The 21,132-nt window shown below is 29.2% G+C and overlaps 1 protein-coding gene across 1 annotated transcript in view; it reads left to right on the top strand.

The window, feature by feature from the left end:
- The window catches only part of LOC147074486 (zwei Ig domain protein zig-8-like), a 132,011-nt gene that overhangs the window by 19,878 nt on the left and 91,001 nt on the right, over nucleotides 1-21,132 (top strand). Inside the window, exon 2 of the mRNA XM_085943459.1 lies at nucleotides 10,968-11,329. Coding sequence (XP_085799585.1) covers nucleotides 11,269-11,329 — 61 coding nt within the window. The 5' untranslated portion in view covers nucleotides 10,968-11,268. The remainder of the gene's footprint in view (nucleotides 1-10,967; nucleotides 11,330-21,132) is intronic.

Here is a 21,132-nt window from a genome sequence, read left to right as displayed (position 1 = left end):
ATTCAAATTTAATCCTTCAGTCGATAGTATTAATAATATAATAACACTTTTATTTGTCTTTCACCAACACAAAGAAAATATGCTTTAGTTCCCATTAATTGTGAAAATTATAAACTTTGTTAATATTTTGGATACCCATTCAGCACTCATCGTCAAACAGCTATTCTCCTACTGCATGGCTACACTACTACACGGATTCATTTTTCTTTTTTCTATCACTCCTAAGATAAAATACAGATCAAGTGATACAACGAGATCTCGCGGGCTTCACGAAAGCTGAAATAAAAATAGGATTGGTCAATACTTTCCATTAAAAAATCAATGAAATGTGTATAATGTATGCGCTTTTTAAATTTCCACGGACCATGGTAATCGACTAAAGTCCATCTTGTTATCGACAAGTCTATAGCAATCAATGTGTTCGTTGGACCTGTCTGCATTACTATAATTATTATACTTCAATTAGTAAGCCATAATAATTCATGCATTATGTATAAATTAATTACCTTTATAATTGAACTGCGATAATTACAATTATGTGTTATAAGAGTGATAGTAAATCATATAACATACCGGAAGAAGATAATGTTTCGATATCTACAATGTAACTCCTAACAGTAGTAAATTTAATGATAAAAGAACATTTTCGGTTAGTGAATTTGAATTTAAATTTGGAAAAAGGAATGAAAAGGTATGTTTTATTACCTAACAAATTAAATACCACGTTATAATGCGTATAATGTATTATTGTTAATGGGATTTAACGTGTGGCTCCTTTATCACCTGTGATGATTCATTTTATTATTCAAATGGGTCAGTATTAAATTAAGTATGGATCAATGTACTCTGTGTTCTAATTTTCGGTTTAACCGCAAAGCACCTGCATATGTAATGAAGTTTAAACAAAAAACCCATACAAAGTTATTTGTCCTTCCCTACAAATTGAACCCAGTTTCATTGTGAGACTGTTTTACTGTTTTAGGCTATAAAAACTGAATGCGTGGACAGTAAAGAATGGTTCTATGCAGTGGCGCCGGTAAAGGACACATTAAAAATGCTCGTGTCTTTAATTAAAATATGTACTAGTCAAACAAAATTGTACAACAATTATGCTCATTATACTACAATAGAAACATTATTTTGAATGTTCAATGCACAAAATATATATTTTTAAGCTATCAATTCCAAATATTTTTTTTAATGTCATTAGCTTTTTCATCCAAAGTATTATGATTTTCATTTATTTTTTTTACGTATTTTTTATCTAGGCTGCTTTTTGTCAGATTGATTTTCTTTTCAGTTTCTTATCAGTTTTCTCCATTTTTACCAAGAGCTACGTATGTTTTTGAGCTAGGTACCTATTTAAAAAAATATATAATTATAGTACATGCCCCGTAAAATACCGGAAAGTTGTCTACTCTAAAAGTTTAACTGGAATCCGGGACACGGGCTTATTTTCCATGATGTTTCCACGTATATGCATTTTTTGTATGCCAACATATTTGCCGTACGTGCTAAAGTTACGTCCACTATGTTTTCTACCGCTAAACTATACTAGAATAACTAGGTATAAGCCGAGAGCAATTTAAACTTTAAATTGTCCCCATAAATCTCGGTTAAATTCTTTTTGTCTAATATTGATGATCAATTTTGAAATAATTAAATGAGTAAAAATATGATAAAAAATATAATTAAATTATTCCACTATGTACCTAATTAGGAAAAATAACGTATCAGTGATCAAAATATAAAAAGGTTTTTCCTGACGTTTTGACCAAACTAACCGCTGTGATTGTTTACGAATTATCATCATAATAATATACTAGATACCAGGGTAGAGTTTTAAGCATTTTTAAATAAAAAACAGATATCAGGTTATTACCAAATGTACCATAATACTAATAGTGAGTTAATTTATACTCATAACATAAAATCACCAAGCAGTTAAGTTATACTCAAACATCACCGAAGTATTACTTTGTGCAGCAAGATTTTAATAAAAATACATTTTCTTAAACTACACGGTACCCATGCATACACAAGTAGGAATGATAGAACATATATTATGTAATTGCAATACATAATTATATAACAAATTAAAAATAATAATTGGTGTTCAATGACGTAATAAAGTATTAAAATGCTGAAAGAGGTGACGTGTGATTTCCATATTATGTTCCGTCTGGGAAGCGGAAAAAAGAATCATTCATATTATGATCAGTATTGAAATAATTTAAATTTGACTATTTATCATTCTTTTTCCTCCTTCTAGAATTTAGTAGAGCTATTTTTGTATTTTGGCTTTTATTTATTTGGTAAAATAAAATTGTCATTTCTAAGCTTTGATGAATTTTGAAAGTAAATCTTCAATAAGGCATTTTAAGCATTTACTTCGGCGTAAGATCGCTGCCACTGAAATTAGGGCATCAAAGAGAAGAAAAGCGACGCATTAACGGCGGTAGGCGCTGGCAAATCCTTCCATCCCTCTGGAAGCTTCATCTCTCTCCCTTAGAGGGATATAAAAATAAATGCCACTGTTCAGCCAGCTTACGGTACATATACAGCAAAGCGAAGCGATGAAGAAAAACGAGAGTGTTGCTGATTGTTATAAATAACGTTTGTTGTAATTATTATAAATAAAAACAACCCATAAAAATCATAAGATAGTAAATATTAATAGTAATATAATAAATAGTATTATTATTCGTGTAAAAAATAATATATCGTCCAATACGCAGAGTTAAATATTAATATCATCTGGATAAACATCTGTTATCTATTATTCATATTATGTTTTCAAATTGCTATATCCCGAAATGATGTAGTTTAGATTGGTGACGATATAATACTTTTAGTAGATACTAAATTAAATCAGAGAAAATACGTTAAATATTTTGTACTCAGAGGTCTTTTATTTGATATTTTAATTTATCATAAAAATGTGACGTTTTTATGTGTATATTAAAATATATTCATACAGGTATGTAGCATCGTTCTTACAATAGTCCCATTAGTTATAAGCTTAATTGTTTATTACTATAAAGTTGCTGTATTTTTGTCGTTTACTTATGCCGCTTCGCTATACTTTGTACGCACATTTAGCTAACTAAAGATCGAGGGGGTGAGATTGCGCAGCGTTTGAAATCAAGACATTTCAACCCTTTAAACTGCATCTTAATTTTAGTAATTATGTCCTCGCTTAAGAATCTACTTAAAAAGAGCTTTTTTATTTAAATGTCATGTCATCAGAATAACGACCACGAGGTACGCACTCTTCATTAATATTCTAAACGATAGACGCTTTCTTGATCTATTGTGATAATAAGTTTTCAATTATAAGAATAAATGACCACTGGAAACAAACTCATATGTATTATGATAACAATTAACCAGGATTTAAAATTTACAAAATATCATTTCGACCATGTACCTAGTTAAAATATTGAAAAATTTAAATATTTAACTGATTTATTTGTATGAATAATTGACTCCATGTAAGAGCTTTGGAGCTTTCCTCGCTCACTCTCTATTTTATAACAACGTTTTTCTTAGCTCGTATTCTTATTTGTCCGCTGGTTGTTTGCCCGGTACAAATCTTGCAATCGATTTTTAACTAACTTACCGACTAACTAGACATTTAAAACTTTATAATATATCAAAACACGATGCCAATGCATTTTTAAATTTTTTTAGCCATCTTTAAGTAGAATTGATTTAATTTTCAGTTAATTCTGTTTTGTATGAAAAGTTATTTCGGAAGGAATCCGTAAAAAGTAAAACTATTATTAGTTGCTAAGTGGGTCCTAGCAACTAAATTATTAATATGAATATATACGTGCGTTACTATGGAAATCAATATGACATTTCAGTATTATTTCTATCAAGTACAAATTTTTTTGATTGCTTAAGCTAGTCAACTCAAATTTATATGATTTAACAGAAAATTTAAAAACGTTGTACATAAAAAGTTATTTTTATCTTGTAATTATTAAGATATAGGTATATATAATAAAATACTGTCAATATTATAATATCGGCATTGTTCGATTCAAACGATTCATGCATAATCCGTTTATAGAAAATATTAAAAAAAAATGTATATATAATATCATTAATTCAATATTACAAGTGATTTCTTCTTGGCAATGATAATCTGTCACATTTTCCTTGTCTTAAATTGAGATTTAAAGATTCAGCATAGCAAAAAGAGTGGCGTTTGCATTAACAGTACACTTACTACCAATATTATCTCTCAAGAATGGCCTCTGAAACGAGATGATAATCCGAAATTAATCGCGATAAGTAGCAAGAAGTCAAATTAAATTTCGCGACAGATTGACGGGTATTGTTAATACTTTCAAGTACAACGTTACTCTTCGATATATTAAGACTGAAGAGATATCTTGAACAAAATGAATTTTATATTGTTATAATAATTATGATGAGTACATTTTTTATTATATAAATTACTTGAGTTGCCTCTCTATGTGAAAATTTTTTTTTTGCCCATTAAAATTCACATTTTTGGTAGACATTTGAAGAACCGGCACGTTTTTTAAGTATCTATTTCATCCCTTGAGTGTTCTTAAGTTCTTATCTTCAACTTTCGCACCTTCAACAATAATTATTGAGAGTTTTTACACTGTTTGTAGCTCTATTCATAACAGGTGATTGGCATGATACAATATCACCGTAAAACCAAGCAATACCTCCAGAATTAAATCGTAGTTTTTTTACTTTAAATTTTGTTTTCCAACTGTATCTATTATATGAAAATATTCACATTAATTTGATGACTATATACTAAATTGACGCTAAATTCAAGGTGACATATCTATATCCGATCTTTGGATTACGTTTAAAACTTACTGTTAATTCAATCGTCAACTGCCCCGAACTATTAAGCATAATCTAAAAATTATTGTGACTCTTTCACATTGATTTTCTTAAAGCCAACTTCTTCCCAAACCCAATTTTTATAAATAGTTTCTCTATTGACATGTTCAATACATTCGTTGAAGTACTCAAATATCACAGTAAATTAATGTTTTTTTGTAATGACTGCGCAACTTTTTTTTCATAAATATTATATGCAGATATAATATGAATATAATTACTGTCTTACGTGCATACTCCGTTTATAAATAAATACCTATGTCAAATTTTTATATTTTATCTATCTATCTCTATTATAAACGAAAATAGTATGTTAATCAATACAAAATAATTTAGGATCATAATGGAAGTTTGGTTTAAAAACTGACAGTTTTCTTAGTCAAAACTTTATATCTTTTCCCGTCCTTATTTTTCCATCATTTTTTTTTATAATAAAATCAAGCAACCTATTATTATATCCGACGTTTAATACAATATCGCTAAATAATTCTAGTTTTGGTTTCATATCAACGTCTTGCTTTTTCTATGCTTTTAAACCCGATTCTAAACACCAAAAGCTTACATTAAGTTTCCGATGCGTAATGCACTGGTTTTCTCACACGGGAATTTTGTCTCTGATTCCCAGTGAGGTCACAAAACTATGCTAATTTTACCAAGTCAGGATGTTTCTATGATTGTTTCACTACTATTACTAACTGTATCTCTAAATACTTTATACAATTATTATAATGTCACAGAAATTCACCGATAAACCTAAAATATTATTATTAGTTTAAATTTTATTACTAATCGCTGATGTAAAGATTTAAGCCACTACAGTAACAATTATTATTATTGTTATACTAGATTTTTTTGATATCAGGGAAAAAATGTGTTCTTGTTGAATTTGTTATCAAATTTACGTATTGTTTCATTAACTATTCTTTTTATATTGACTATTTACTTATATAATTTGCGTCATTACTAATAATAGTAACTACTTCTATCACAAGCTTTACCAATAATTTTCTTCTATCTAGTATCTAGATGCTTTTACCAATCAGTCGCTTTTGTTATTACTCTAACTGGAAGGTACATATTCACGTGATCTCTTTCTTTTAAACCGTAAGTAATCACTATAATATCCAAACATAATATAATTGAATAGGGTGTTTGCTTATATATGTTTTTTACATTATATTATACTAACCTACTACTTATCTTATAAAAGTTACTTAAACCATGTAATTCAATTTGTACACAGTAAAATTATGACACTATGTTTTGAGAGTTTCAAATTCACTATAATAGTAAGTACTTACATAATATTCAGTAAAATAAAAGTATTTCAAAATATCTTATTCAGTATATCCATACGTCTTTCTATTTCTGTCTATAACATATGCATGCCTAAATTTACGATAATCAACAAAGGAAATATGTTTGACTACAGATATCAGCCAAGTATCCCCACACTTACTTTTCTTATATTGAATGATATTGTCATATTACAATACATGACTTAATAATATATTATGGAATATCTCCATTTATACATACTCTAGTATCCTGCCAATTTGTAGGTAGTATCAAATAATCAGTTTTATCAATATACTGCCCAAAGAATTCTCGGTAATGTGTTGTATTTATTGTTTATCAATATTTTTATTATCACTTTGCTATTATTTCTGATGGCTAGGGGAAAAATATATAGAAAACATATTTTTAAAATAACTGGAGCGTTGGCCATATAAATAAAAAAATCACTCAAATATATATATTGGGAATCCGTCAAAAAATATAACAAACATTTAATAATTAGTTAAGTTAATTACAAAAAAAGTGTAAAATAGAACTGGATAAAAAGGAGGTCTTAATAAAGTAAAGACATTCTGTGACAAGGTTTTCAGAATTATTGACTACTTGCCACCAAAAATCACGACAACATACTTATAAAATGTTTACAACTTTACAACGGTCTCTGAATATTTACACGTTTTATTTGGTAATCATGTGTAAAATTTACTATCACAATGAGTTTGTAAAACTATTAAAATATAGTGTTATATTATAATACCTGATGAGCTTTCACATTATTTATTATTTTATTAAAATCATTACGAAAATTAGAGTTTGTTTTTATCATTTCATTTACATCAATCATCAAAGAGACAATAATATGTAATAATTATATTAGTGTTATATTTATTAAATAAACAAAACAAATTCGAAACTATCTACATATTTCAAATGATATGAAATTATACATTATTAAATAAATAACATGTCGTAATGAAGATAAATAATTTTGTTCATTTGAAAAAATACAAAAAAAAACTCAATGTACTTATTAGATTTTGACCATTAAAATCCTGACCCATTTTTTTGATAGCTTCCATACTGCGAATAGCTCTACTTTAGGCATACCGGCATACCTTGTAATGCTCGAAATGCGAAACAACCCTGCTGAATGGGAAAAGTTGGCTCGTGTAAAAATGCAAAGTGGTTTTTTTTTCAGGCAGAGTCGGGATTTTTAGTGTTGTTTCGGTACTGCAAACTACGGTCTGTTTTAAATTTATTTATTTGCGTCGCTCTATTTCAAAACCGTTTATAAAAATACACAAAAAAAAATTAAATGTTGACGCATTGACACATCATTCGATCACACGACCATGCGCAGTAGATCCTAAATAATTTATCGAAATAAGAAATTCAACTTACCTGAAATGTTAATTCTTTTTCTAAAATGATTATTCAGTAATAATTATCTGAAATTTCAGTAGACTGTAATAATATTATGTAGCTATTTTTACAACAAAATTCTACAGATGTTTTACACTGACTGAGAAGTAACGCATTGGTGTATAATATCGTGGGTCCCGGTTCGATTCCTAGATCTAACAAATTCACAATTGTTGTGTGTTGTGTTTTTAGACACCAAGCATATGGGTACCCAATAGATTAAAACATCCACTTCTTGTAGGATAAAACAAATTCGTGATATAATACAACCACCACTCTATGGAGGCCCTACTCGAGTGATATTTTTCAGTATTTCATACTTCAGTATTTACTATGCAAAAAGTATTTAAATATTAAAAGATGTGTCAAAAAACTAACGTAGAGTTTTTATTATAAAGCTTTCGTTAATAAGTATTTATTCTGTTTATATGAACTACTATAATTATACAATTAATACAATCTACGATATTCCATGTTTTTATTTTAAGTGACATAACAAAAAATGTATTTTATGGTTCTTTTTTTACTTTTGTAATGACAATTTTAAAGGAAAATGAGATTTAACTCATTATCATGATCAGATTAAGATTTTTTTCTTTATCTCTCTTTTCTTATCGTCTTCTTAGCAATGGTTAAATACATTTTTTTAATCTAAGTCTAACTCATCATGGCCCTGAAAAGTCAATCTATACTTTCGTCGACAACGAAAAATAGATACCTATTTACTCATTAATGTTTTATTATTAATTTTAACCCATTGCAGTATACATACTATCCTTTTTATTTACAATATTTTAACAATACATATAAAACCAAAGATGTGTTTTGAAACATGAATACTGAAAAAATTCTCTGTCGTTTTTAATAAATATTCAAATTTTGACGGCATTATTAAAAAGAATATATTTTTTTTAAAACGGAGTAGATTATTATAATATGTATGTATAGATTATAAGATATATTTTTTTCATTAAACTATCAAGAATAAAATATACACCTGTCTCATTTAAAAAAAAAACTAGATAAGTTACCTAATAATAATGAGAAACTATTTACTATTACTTTTTTAACTTACATATTACTAATTAGGAGATTATTTTTAATTAATATACCCTAACATTGGTCTTCAATTACATATTATTCTAAACTTAATTGATTTCATAAAAGGAAATTAACTAACTTCTTACATATTTTGAATTGAATAAGAAGTTCCAAGCCAAGCCATCACAAAAGTAGGATAAACTTTTATAGTCTTGTACTCTTAACATATTTTAACAAGTATGAAAAGCAATACATCGTTGAACACTGTTTGTTAACCCATTCTATAACATAATATAGTCGCTTTCGATTAGGTTTACTTATCTTGAAATAAAAGTTTATGGAGATAACTAACTTTTCCACTAGTACCCTCATAAATTATCATGTACGAGTTTACTGCATCGCTTTCGAGTCAACAACTAAACAAATATTGGCATATGCCGTCTATTTCTAAAGAGCCATTTTTTCCAAGTATTGGGTTGCCTTTATGAATGCTTTACGATTGCGCTGTTGCCTCTCTGTCAAATTATTTATACCTATTTTCATTATTTGTCTCTCTCGATGAATTATTTTTTTATGAACAATTACTCAAAACCAAGTGGTAGAATATCCATTTATTATGTTGTTTACGTGTTTTGATACGTTTGTGTACATTATAGTATTATGTTTAACACATGGCAAACATCATTTTTTTCGTTGAAAATGTTAAGACGTAGTCACGAATCACGAATCACGATCCCAAAATTTTGTTATAGACTTATAGAGCCAATAGTGATGATGTGACAGAGATGAACTAAAACCTAGTAGCTTATTTTTCTCATAGCCTGGGTTAAGTGTCGCTTAATGTTTTTTAGGTATAACTATGTATTTGACCCTTAGATCACTTTAAATGTAATTCAATTTTATCTTACCATCTTTTATAATGTCGACCAGGGTTTCCTTTTTTTGTCCTGAATATCAATTTATATAGCGTAATCCATATATACATACATAGTCAAGCTCTTAAACTCTCGTTATCTAGTATTAATGGCACTTGCTTTTTATACAGGGGCTTCGAGTTAGATTTCCGGGAAGGTCACAATATATATACGTAATTTTCTGTAATTAACTGTTTTTGATTATTTCACTTATGTTACTACCTACACTACTGTTTACGGGTATTATGGCCTATTGTAGTACAAATTGTAAACAAAGCTTATTATGTCTCCATCTTGACTGTGTGTTATTGATGGATTTGAAAATACCACAAAGTAAATGATCCTAGCACTCTTTTTCGATTTTTAGTAATGCGGCATCATTATCATCATCATCATTTGTGGCTAATTTGTCCTCAAGCCGGCAAATGATAATATTTATATGAACCTACCTAATTTTCTGAATTTTAAGGATGCTCTAAATTTGCCAGTGGCGAAGGGTGACTTTTGGAAACAGTTAGGCTGTGGAGAAAACACACTTTTTAGATTATTTACGGGAAATAAGAAGATAATCCGACATAACTACTGATGAATAGGTAGGTACACAAAAACCGATGAAATTTCAAAAGCTCACTGATGGTATAAAATTAAGCAATTAATTTGAATTATGTATTTTCTTAAATATAAATGCAAGATACGCTCAAAATATATTGAAAATATCCGTTGTTGTTAATCTGTTCCATAAAAATTTATAATTTAACCCGTAAACTAGACATTTTAAAGTACTTTTATATTTTTAAAACACAGACTTAGATACAATATCAGATTTCAACTTACATAATTGGCTGAATAAATTGTCTTAGTCTATGAATAAACTAAGTGATAAATAAAAATCACGAGATAAATTATTTAAGTATTATTTTTAACAACAATCAATATTTATATGTGATTGAATCCCAAAGAAATTATTTTTTTAAATTATATTATAAATTATTTTGAATAAATGTGCACTTATGTAAAATGTAAGCGCTCCTTAAATAGCTTACCAATTTATATGGGCCGACGCAGACGTCTTGAAATTATGAGAAACAAACTTCATACAAAAAAAGTTTTCGATTCACGCGAACGTAATCCATAGAATATGTGAAGCGAAACGAGATGTCGTTGAGCATATTGAATATATTATATGTGATTATATTATTTAATAATATGTCAATATAAAATTAAAAAATATTTTTCTTAAGAAGGTAGGCTTTAAATAATCGCCTAGTATGGAGTCTTTGCCACTGAAATTTACAGCATCTATGGACCACATGTTATTGGTACAAATATAATATTTTTGTTTGATTTGTATTTTAGTGACAATAATGATAATTATTTTTCTTTCTTTGTTTACAGATTCTTTTCCTGGCTAGTCTCAAACTTTTCTTCGTAATTCAATATAAAAAAATAATACGTCGTATATTAAAACAACTCTACTGCAAATAATATATTCAAATGACGTTCTTTATTATTTTACAAACTATATAATACAGTAAAAAGTTTGATACTCAATTTCTATTGTTCCAATGCCAAGATGCCCCTTCTCATAAACATTCCGATGAAAGAGCGAATTCATTTGGTTAAAAGCAATAAAAGTGAAGTTTATTTTGTAAAGTGATTACTGAGACAATAGAAAAATTGACTGAAAAGAATCACAATGGTGCTGCTGGAGAGAGCGATGACCCCGCTTCTTACGCTGCTACTGCTCATCAAGACGCGTAAGTGCATTTTATATTTTATGAGGTTAATGTAAGCAAAATTAAATTCGATGCATAATACTGAGAATAAACTATTTTTTTGTTTTATTTAACTTTATCACAATATAGCAGTGGCGAAGACTCCACACTTTTTAATTGCATATTGACATATTTAAATATTCACTTATTATTTTCTATAAAAATAATTTAATTTGCCAACGATATCTGTCGTATATTATTATACAAATTACAGAACCATCTGTCAAAGGCTTAAAAAAATATGCCACAGCGCGCCATCTGTCTTTGACGTATTTATCGGATTATTCTGCGAGGAATGCTGATGTTTTTTTTGTATGAATTTTATGCCATGTGAACTCATCATGTCTATTGCAATGTATGCAATACAGTAGGCTCCGATGGATTCATATAAAGTCTTTTCGCATAATATTATTGTCACTGCAACTTTGTCCAAAATAATTAATAATTAGATAATTAAAAAAAAATTACTTCTATGGCATTCAATCATAATATTGTATAAATAAATAAGTATAGATTGTTTTAAAAAAAGAAAATTATCAAAGCATTACTTAGATATTATCCTCCTTTTTTCTTGATGAAATATTGAAATATTGATCGATGATTACGACGTATTAGAATATTTTCAACGTTGTTTTTCCAATATTTTACCTCCAAATGAGTATATAAATGTGAAATAGAAAGTGTTTTGTATTAATATTCTTCATTCCTTATTTTCCAATGAATTTAAATAGGTACGTGTATGTATCTTAAATAATATATCTATCAATAAATACTATGTACATGGTTTTAAGAATGTTACGTCAACAATTTAATACAACAATGTAGAACAGAAGAGTAGGAAAAGTAGATAGGGTATTAATTGTTTCAAATCCAATACTTTTGAGGTGTATGTTTATTAAAATTAAGTAAACTATAAGTATTATTTAAAAGTAATATTTTAATCTTGATCAGGTTTAATTAGATTATGTTGCATCTGATAAAATTACACAATGCTTATTTGTAATTTAGTTTCTAAACAAAATAGTCGTTTATCTACGAACAAAAAGACGTAAGGTCGTAAAGGGGGTTTTTTTAGATATACAAAGCAAGTTAGGGGTTGAAATGTCTTTTTTTGTCTTATAATAGAAAACTTCAAATACTTCAGCCTTAATTTTCTTTATCAGGCTTTTAGTTGGAACGATGAGAAGAAAGAAAAACAAAGACAAATTCTGTGCAAACATCCAAGTTATAATAAAACAAGACTCAAGATAACTTAGACAAACGAACCAAACCAGCAGTACACAACCTTTCACAAACATTTCAATGCAATTTTATGTGATAATTTTTAATAAACATTTTATACAATAAAGCATCTAGGCAGATACAAATATTCACTTATTGATCCTTTATTGAGTAATATTGAACTGACATTTATGAAATTAGTGGTTCAAAGCCCAGTGAACCATGTCCATTCTGGTTAGTTTTGAGTCAACTAGGTTCAAATATAATATTTGAGTATTTCTAATTCTTTAAGGATATGCTTGCAATTCTGAAGTGTTATGTTGAGTACATTAAAATTATTCTGTAAGAGCAATTATATCCTTACAGAATTAGAAATACTTAATACCAAGTTTAATCAAAACTAACTAGAATGAATTTGGTTCACTTGGTTTGTAAACCACTCAAATATAATATGACTATTTGTTTAAAATTCGGTTATTCTGGACACTTTTCCATTTTCCATTTCCAAATTCAGCTTAATTTATTAGTAAAACAATATTAAACCGGAAGTGGATAAAAATGTCAGTTATATAAATCAGCCGTCATTTTTTCAATTTCCAATCGACTTTACATAGTATTTCATTATTTTTAGTTCATTTGATTTACGTAACTATTTACTAATAATATGTTTTTAAAGAGAAATATTTTACTTGCATTTCTGCGTGACGATTTCTTGTGATTAAATTAAAATGGCGGAATTTCGTAGTAACCTCTATTGAAACTAATAGTCTCACATGATTTGAAAGGATTTTCAAGGAAAGTAGGGAAATTTGATGGTAGGTGACCCATTTTACTAATTATAATTTAATTACTTTTAGACAAAGATGTTATTATTTTAGTTGTGACCTCAAAGTAGTATTGCATTACAATAATATATCATCATCAAGAGCGCGACAACCCGGTGTGGGTCCTGGCCTCCTTCAACAGCTCCCTCTACATGTCCCTATCCTGTGTGGCCGTTTTCCAATTTGGTATCCCCAGAATACGGCAGTCACTGGCAGCTCCATCTAACCAGCGAATCTTTGGCCTAGATAGAAAATCATTAAAATTAAAAAAGTCATCGATCAAGTCTTTGATGATGCTGAAATTTGTATGTATTAAAAAAATGCAAAATAGGTAGGTATAGTTGCCATGATTTGTATCCGAATTTATATTCATCTATTGCTATGCAAGCTTTTTATCTAGAGATCAAAGTATACTCGTCTCGCTTAACGTATACTGAATTTTATAATTTTTTATTCTTTAATAATCGATACTTACCTAATAAAAAATTATATTGAAAACCCATCAAGCTTCGCCACCACTGCATAACACTCTCAAGTAATATTACATAATAATCACGATGTAAATTAAAAAAACCTCTTGTAAAATTGAAAAAACATGGACTTTTTATTATTTCCATAACACAATTTTTTTTCAGCTAAAACTCGAGTAGTGAAAACATTTCGTTGTTATTATATAAAATGGAGGAACAATAGGCGAATAAAAGAAAATAATATTATTTGTACAGCATAATAAATCAGAGCTGTGGAAAAAAACCAGGCTATTTATTTTTGTTCAGAAATTTTGTATTTCGCAGATTAATATTTACTGCTTGAACGACTATATATTTTGGTATATAACCATAACCGCATTTAACTATATATCACGTAATATTTAAAAGATTTGTAAGTACATACCTATATTGCATCATTTATGAAGCTCAATTCGAACATTTCGGAAATTAGGGGTCTATGACGATTTGGCACCGGACAACTGGACACCACGCAATTCGAAAATAAATAGACGTTAGGTTCTTATAGGTAGTTTAAAAAAAAATATTTATATTTAAATTATTATATTATGATTTAATAGTTGGTGAAAATTTAAATATGCACACGTAAAAGGTGATTTATTTAATCTTGCATAATATGTTTAAGTTCCAACGAAAAAATAGTTTTTTATTTTTATTTAAAGCCTTAGGCATGGTAATTTTCAATCCGCAATAAAAAACATTATGTTAAGAGTAAAATGAATTAAAACTACTAATTAGTAGGTAGAAACTGGTTAAAATTACTCGTCTACGTTCTGTATACGTGTCTAAGACAGTGCGTCGTCCAATTGTCCTGGCGTCCAGTTGTCCCATTCCCGAAATCACGTATATAATCTCAGATAATGATTAATTGAGTTACAGTTACACCATCTTTACCCGAAATTGTATTTATAACAGTCTGTCATTCTACTTCCACCCCTTGTCACTGCAGAATACTAGTATTGTACTTCATCTTTCTAACGAGCGTAGCATATCATTTATTTCTTTCACGATACGATTAAAATAAACGATTCTTTTATTAATTGTGTGCCAGTTTATGTTTCAAATTTAAAATTTGCATTTACGTGTATGTTTACGGTTACATAGAGACAGATAGATAAATTAATAAAAATGTGTTATATTATATATATATATTAAAGTAATTATATAAACACTAAATTTAAATGCCAGCAACAAAATACGCAGCGCATCGCAGGAAATGTTTAAATCTCTATAGAGCGTACTAATCCCCGCAAACCTTAATACTGGCGTATAGTGGGTACTGTCAATATTAATAAATATACACTAAGATTCAGTTTTGATTAAGAAAACGCTATGAATGAGATGACGCAGGTAATTGGCGGGTGAAAATGTAAACATTTACATTTTTCACAGAACACCGAAAATTCGAAAGGTTTAATAATGTAGACAAATTTCATGTTGAAATTACAAATTCCTGATTATGCAATGTTAAATCTGGCTTAACCCAATGGTACGAATGTCCCAAGAGTGTCCCAACCAGAGTGTCATGTCTTAGGTTTAATCTAGCTGGATTATGGCGTCTTGGAAGACCACTAAGTACCATTCGCCGTGTAGGTATACAGTGGAGGTGGGTACGGAAAGACGAGAGTTTTTCTACGAGATATCCCATGGTATCTATATGTTCTATTAGACGTGGTAAAAGAAGAGAAATAACTGTGTGTAATAAATATTTTTTAACGGCCCACGTGCTCGTCGTAGGTCGAAATTGAGTTTTTATTGTATTTTCAAACCATGATCCTGGACACTCCTTAAATGTTGTAGATAATCTATTTATATAATTTTGAAGCCTTATTATCTTTTATAGTTATTTTAAACATTTGATGACTGCATAAACTATTTTTGTTACATAAAATAGTATTCTTTTAAACCTCTCGCTCTGATGTTTTAGAATATAGTCATATTTCGGTACATAACTGTGCAGTGGTTTTAAGATTTTTTTACATTTATTAATTTTTAAACGCATTTATAAAACCATAAGTATAATTTATTACGAGATAATTTTTGTAAAATATTCACGATAAAAAATTATATTGATAATCTCTGTGATCCCAAATTTGACAAGAATTAGGCATTTTATTATTCAAAAAATCGGCAAGATTAACACATTTGAAGATGATTCTAAAGATACTTATTATAAGCTATGTCTTTGACCATTCAAGTGTGATAAACATTTTATGAATAATGATTGCTTTATAATAATTATTGACCTAAGAATAAGGTAGTGTTTTTTTGAAATACGCCATTTCTTTTGTCACACCATCCTTGTGGGTGGTGTTTATCGATCTTCCAAGATACAGAAAACCGTTTGGCTTAAAGAAAATGGTTGTGACTTTTTTGAGGTATCCGCAGCACATAGCAAAACCAGATCGTTGCATCTTCACTTACGAATATGATAAGTGGACGTATGATCCTCGTTACTCATTTAGTTATACTAAATATCCGCCATAACCATATGTTCTAGGAAGCTTAGTATACGGTTGCTTTGAGCCTTCAGTATGTGCCAATATACGCCACATAAATAAATCAATAGATAATATTATTTTTAAATTCCACGGGAAATATAAGCGTACATTTCAGCATCAAAAAATATATATTTGGTTTCAATGTAATTAAGTAGACATTATTTATTTTTTATTTTAGTTAGGTTAAACTTAGGTTAAAGTAGGTAAACAACTTTGTACTGCATTACATTTTCTCTTTGTGGTAGAGAAGGGACTTTGTTGATAAAATCAGTTTGTATTATTTCTATAAACAGTGAAAATGCTCAGTCAGTTCGCTTTGTTGGATGCAAAACAGAAAGCTTTTCCAAAATACCTCCGCAAACAACTGTTTATCCACCTTTTAAAATCCCTTTTCTAGCCGGGACTTTAACGTTTCCATCCGTGGCCTTTGCGCCTCCCTATCAAAGTAGAGAGGAAATATGTTAATACAGTATGACGGCAACTGAGGTAAGTTTTGCTTGTAGAACATGAATAATTTACCAGGCTGTCAAAAGACGATATCATTCTAACAAATGGCCGTTCTGAAAAGAAAAATGGAGATATTTTTACGTTTTTGGCCTCGCATTATTATAAGCGTGGAGGCGATATGAGTAGGCCTGTTTTGAAATTGGCCGTCCGGCTATTAAGCCAGAAATATTTATGATGCGAAATTTACATAAAATATATATCAAGCTTCAACAACCTTTTTGTGGGTCGTTGATAATTTATTTATGGCTTTGTTGTAAGTCTGAAAGTTGTTTAATCATTGTAAGTGATAAATATAATTAATCATAATACATTACTATACGAATATTTTTTAAAGACAACCTTATACTATACACCTAAGTGAAATTAATATGAAATCAAAATTCATTACGAAACATCAGAATGTATCCGGGTAGCATAATATTATGCGAAATTTTTTTTTTTTTTTTTGTGAACATGAAACAAAATATATAATTATACATATTTCAAATAAAGAACATTCATAATAAGATAAGTGATATTTTCTGTCAGATCAACAAATTGATTGTAAATAAAATAAAATTCATGTTATGAAAAGAGTTTTATCTATAATTTTGTTAAAATTGTCTTCCTATTTAAATACGTTTTACACGGTTTATTTACCCTTTCATGGTTGTTATTTAGATTCATTTATATATCCTACACATTATTTTGTTATCAATCGGTAAAACAAAATAATAATATATATCACTGAATATTTGTAACTATTTTTCATTTTTAAATAAATTAAAAATTTTAAAAAATTTATGAAAATCTAAATAATTTATTTTAACTCATGTTGACTTTTATTTTTAAATATCCGTAAAAGTGACTCTCAACATAATTTTACATACAATCAACATACTTAATGAAATTGTAAATATGGTAATGTATAACAATATAATTGATTTCCACTAGAGTGGAATAACTTATTCTAAAAATTACTCAGACTGTAATATTTTCTACTGTGGATGAAAAATGCACTAAATAAATTAAATTATTGTTACCGTTATTATTTCTGACTGCTCTTACATGAAGCCAATTGAATCGTTTTCTCTCATTCGGCGTTGTTTTAACTTCGTCATATGTTCTGTCAAAACTATCAAACTTCACGCTTATGTGGTATGTTTATAGCTATTCTTGATACTTAGTAAGTGTAAATTTACCATTGTCGAGTGCGTATTGTGCCTGAAGATGCCAAAAGTTTAAAATACTTTCACAACACTTACATTAGTTAAACTATTTATTATGCTTTAGTTCGGTCGAATATGTTTTGAATTAGTATTTAATAAATCGTTTGTAATTGAACAGATGTGAATTAATATTACTAATTTGATTTAAAATCAAATTTAGGTGCCATCTAATAACATGATTATGAAATTTGATTTATGGATACGTCAGGATTGATCCAAATTTAAATTTGTTGCGATGCTTTGTAGTTGATTAAATGTTCAATTTAAACAATACGTAAATATTACTTGTCTGCAGGATTCAACTTAGTGGACAAGAACGAAATGTTCCAATATAATTATAAAATTTTGAAACAATTTTAATAATACTTAATATAATACTGTGGTAAGTATTGAAACTGAACTAAGATAGTCTTTTACTATATAACTTATCATCAAAAGGCTGTCCTTTTGGGAAAGCATATTATTCTCGCCTCAAAAGGAACACTTCTCCCGGCACAATACATCATTTTTCTATGACGTCCAAAACGGTATAAAAAACCTCAATATTCACTGAACGGGCTTTATTCTATTGTGGATATTTATTAAAAAGATACGCATTTACTAGTTTGATAGAAACCTGCTTTAATAATGGCAGTTTCACGATGACGTGTAGTATTATAATACCACATTAGTGATAAATACAAATATCCACGAGATACATAACCAAACAGAAATGGAGATTAATTTGCTAGCGGTGTCTTGATGACGTATTCAAAAACATCATTTTCTTACCGGGTGGTCACAATTTATTTTGTTTTTTTTTTATTAAAAAATACTTAATAATGCATAAACTTAAGCACGGTTACTTGATATATCTCTTTTATTGTGTTAACTGTCAATGCATGGTAGAAATGCATTGTAGTATTAATTTTATTTAATAAAGCCCAATTTTTTATCGTACTTTTTTCACTTTTATTAACATCTGGACCAGAAATGTCCCTCTGAGGCGGATGAAACCAGTTCACATTTAATTATTAAAAGTAGAATAAGAATTATAAGTACGATAAACAAGTTGCGACTATTAATTAGGTAACGGAGCAAGACGAGAGTGTGAATCCACACACCATTCGCGACTCTCTTCCTACAAGGTATTTCCTTCTCTTATGGCTGGGCTACGAACAACGCATCTATCTATCTGCATATTTTTTGAAATTTAGGGCCAAAAACGCGAGAATTTTTAAATAAATAGAATCAAATGTGGTTCATGTAGGTCAACCAATTATTTAGACCTAATAATTCATCGGAATATCATAATGGTATGCAGCATAACCAATTCTTATTATTCAACTGAAACAGACAACGAGTTTATCAAAACAATGTTTACATCAGCTGCAAGTCATTTCGCATTGCAGGTTTAGAAATAGTCGACTTATAGTCTTACAATATATATTTAACAGGTTACATTGAAATAAAACCACATGAAATAGTGCACAGATCTACTTAATGCATTGTATAATACAAACATTCATTACTCAGATTAAAAAATAACCGATATAATTTCACAAAATATTGTTAACAGCAAACAGCTGTTTTATTTTTTATTAAAAAAAAACAATATACCTGCATATTATAATATAATATGCTTTTTAACACTACAAAAGGCCTTCAGGCTTGAGAGCAATAGATGAAATAGTGCAAGTTGCAAGCATGTATCAATTGGCAGATTCCAATTTTTCACGCGATAGTTTCAAATTACACGAGGTATGCGCATGCGCAGTAGGACGATAGTGGCGAACTTATCAGAAAAAATACGAACTACACCGCGCAGAGCATTTTACGTTTTCCAATTTTCACAACCTGTCAAATAGCACTATAGTATAGTGACTATGCAATGACGATAACGCGTCTCGCTTACGCTTGAATAATGAAATTGGCGAAACAATGAGTACTTTTGCATGTAAACGCGTTATTATCGCGATAGTTTCATTTAGACACCGTTGGTGCCAGTAAATCTATGCTCGTATACTGCTGCTATAAGTGAAACAATAACAATTTCATTTAGTGCTTCCAAGGCAAGGAGTATTAGGTCATCTATGATTACCAATCATACCATACAAAAAACGACCTTGAATCGTTATTGTGTCTTGTAATATACAAATTCGGTGTTAAAATGTACTATTGCAGAAGATCAAAGTTTTGTGACTCCAACGCAGTGGCGCAACCAGGATTTAATATTGGGGGAGGGGTGGGGCAAGGAGGAGAATCTAAATTAGTCCCATAGGCTCTTTTTTCCTTCATATAATTATTTTTACATATTTTCACAATACACGGCGGTATATTTTTACAGTTTCTCATAGTTTTTATTAAATTGGAGTCATAACGGCGGTAACCGTTGAGCGTGTCATCAGCGACTGGTGGATTGGTGACTAACAGCGACCATGCTGGACATAAGCGCCTAGTATGTTAAAACATTACTCAAATATTATCGGCTGTGCTACCCGCTTGGTCTAGAGAGCTACAATATTTATGCCGAATTCCACTGAAAAAAAAATGTTCTTTTGACTTACACTTCCACCGACTAGTGGGTGTAGTCGTTCTTTTTGCCGAATTTTTATCGACGATTTTTGATTTTATAATATTGAGGTTCCAAGATATTAATTGAAAATGGACATAAAAAGTATTAGTGCATTTAACTTATACACAAACCTACTCAACACAACACAGCGTAATTTCTCGTTTCTCGGTCTTTTATCTATTGCACTCGGTGAAACTACACCATGGGGCCCCCACATCCTGAAACGGACCCTCAGGCTAGGATATTTGGCGGGACCCCTACCTACCGCTAAGATTAAAGGCAGTGTGAAATACTACGTTAACGTTTTTCAAATTGTGTTTTAGTTCAAATTGAGGGTAATCATACAGTGCATTATTGGCGATTTTAAATACATCTACTTTAATAATGGAGCTGTCAAGTATCGACACATAATAATCAGAAAATATATTGCACAATTATATAATCTAAAATGTTAATGGTCA

Source organism: Rhyacophila brunnea, unplaced genomic scaffold (genome assembly GCF_057557595.1).
Source record: "Rhyacophila brunnea isolate RB1 unplaced genomic scaffold, BYU_Rbru_1.0 scaffold_16, whole genome shotgun sequence".
Taxonomy (NCBI): Eukaryota; Metazoa; Arthropoda; class Insecta; order Trichoptera; family Rhyacophilidae; genus Rhyacophila; species Rhyacophila brunnea.
The sequence above is the reverse complement of the archived record's forward strand: the minus strand, read 5'-3'. Positions and strand labels throughout refer to the sequence as shown.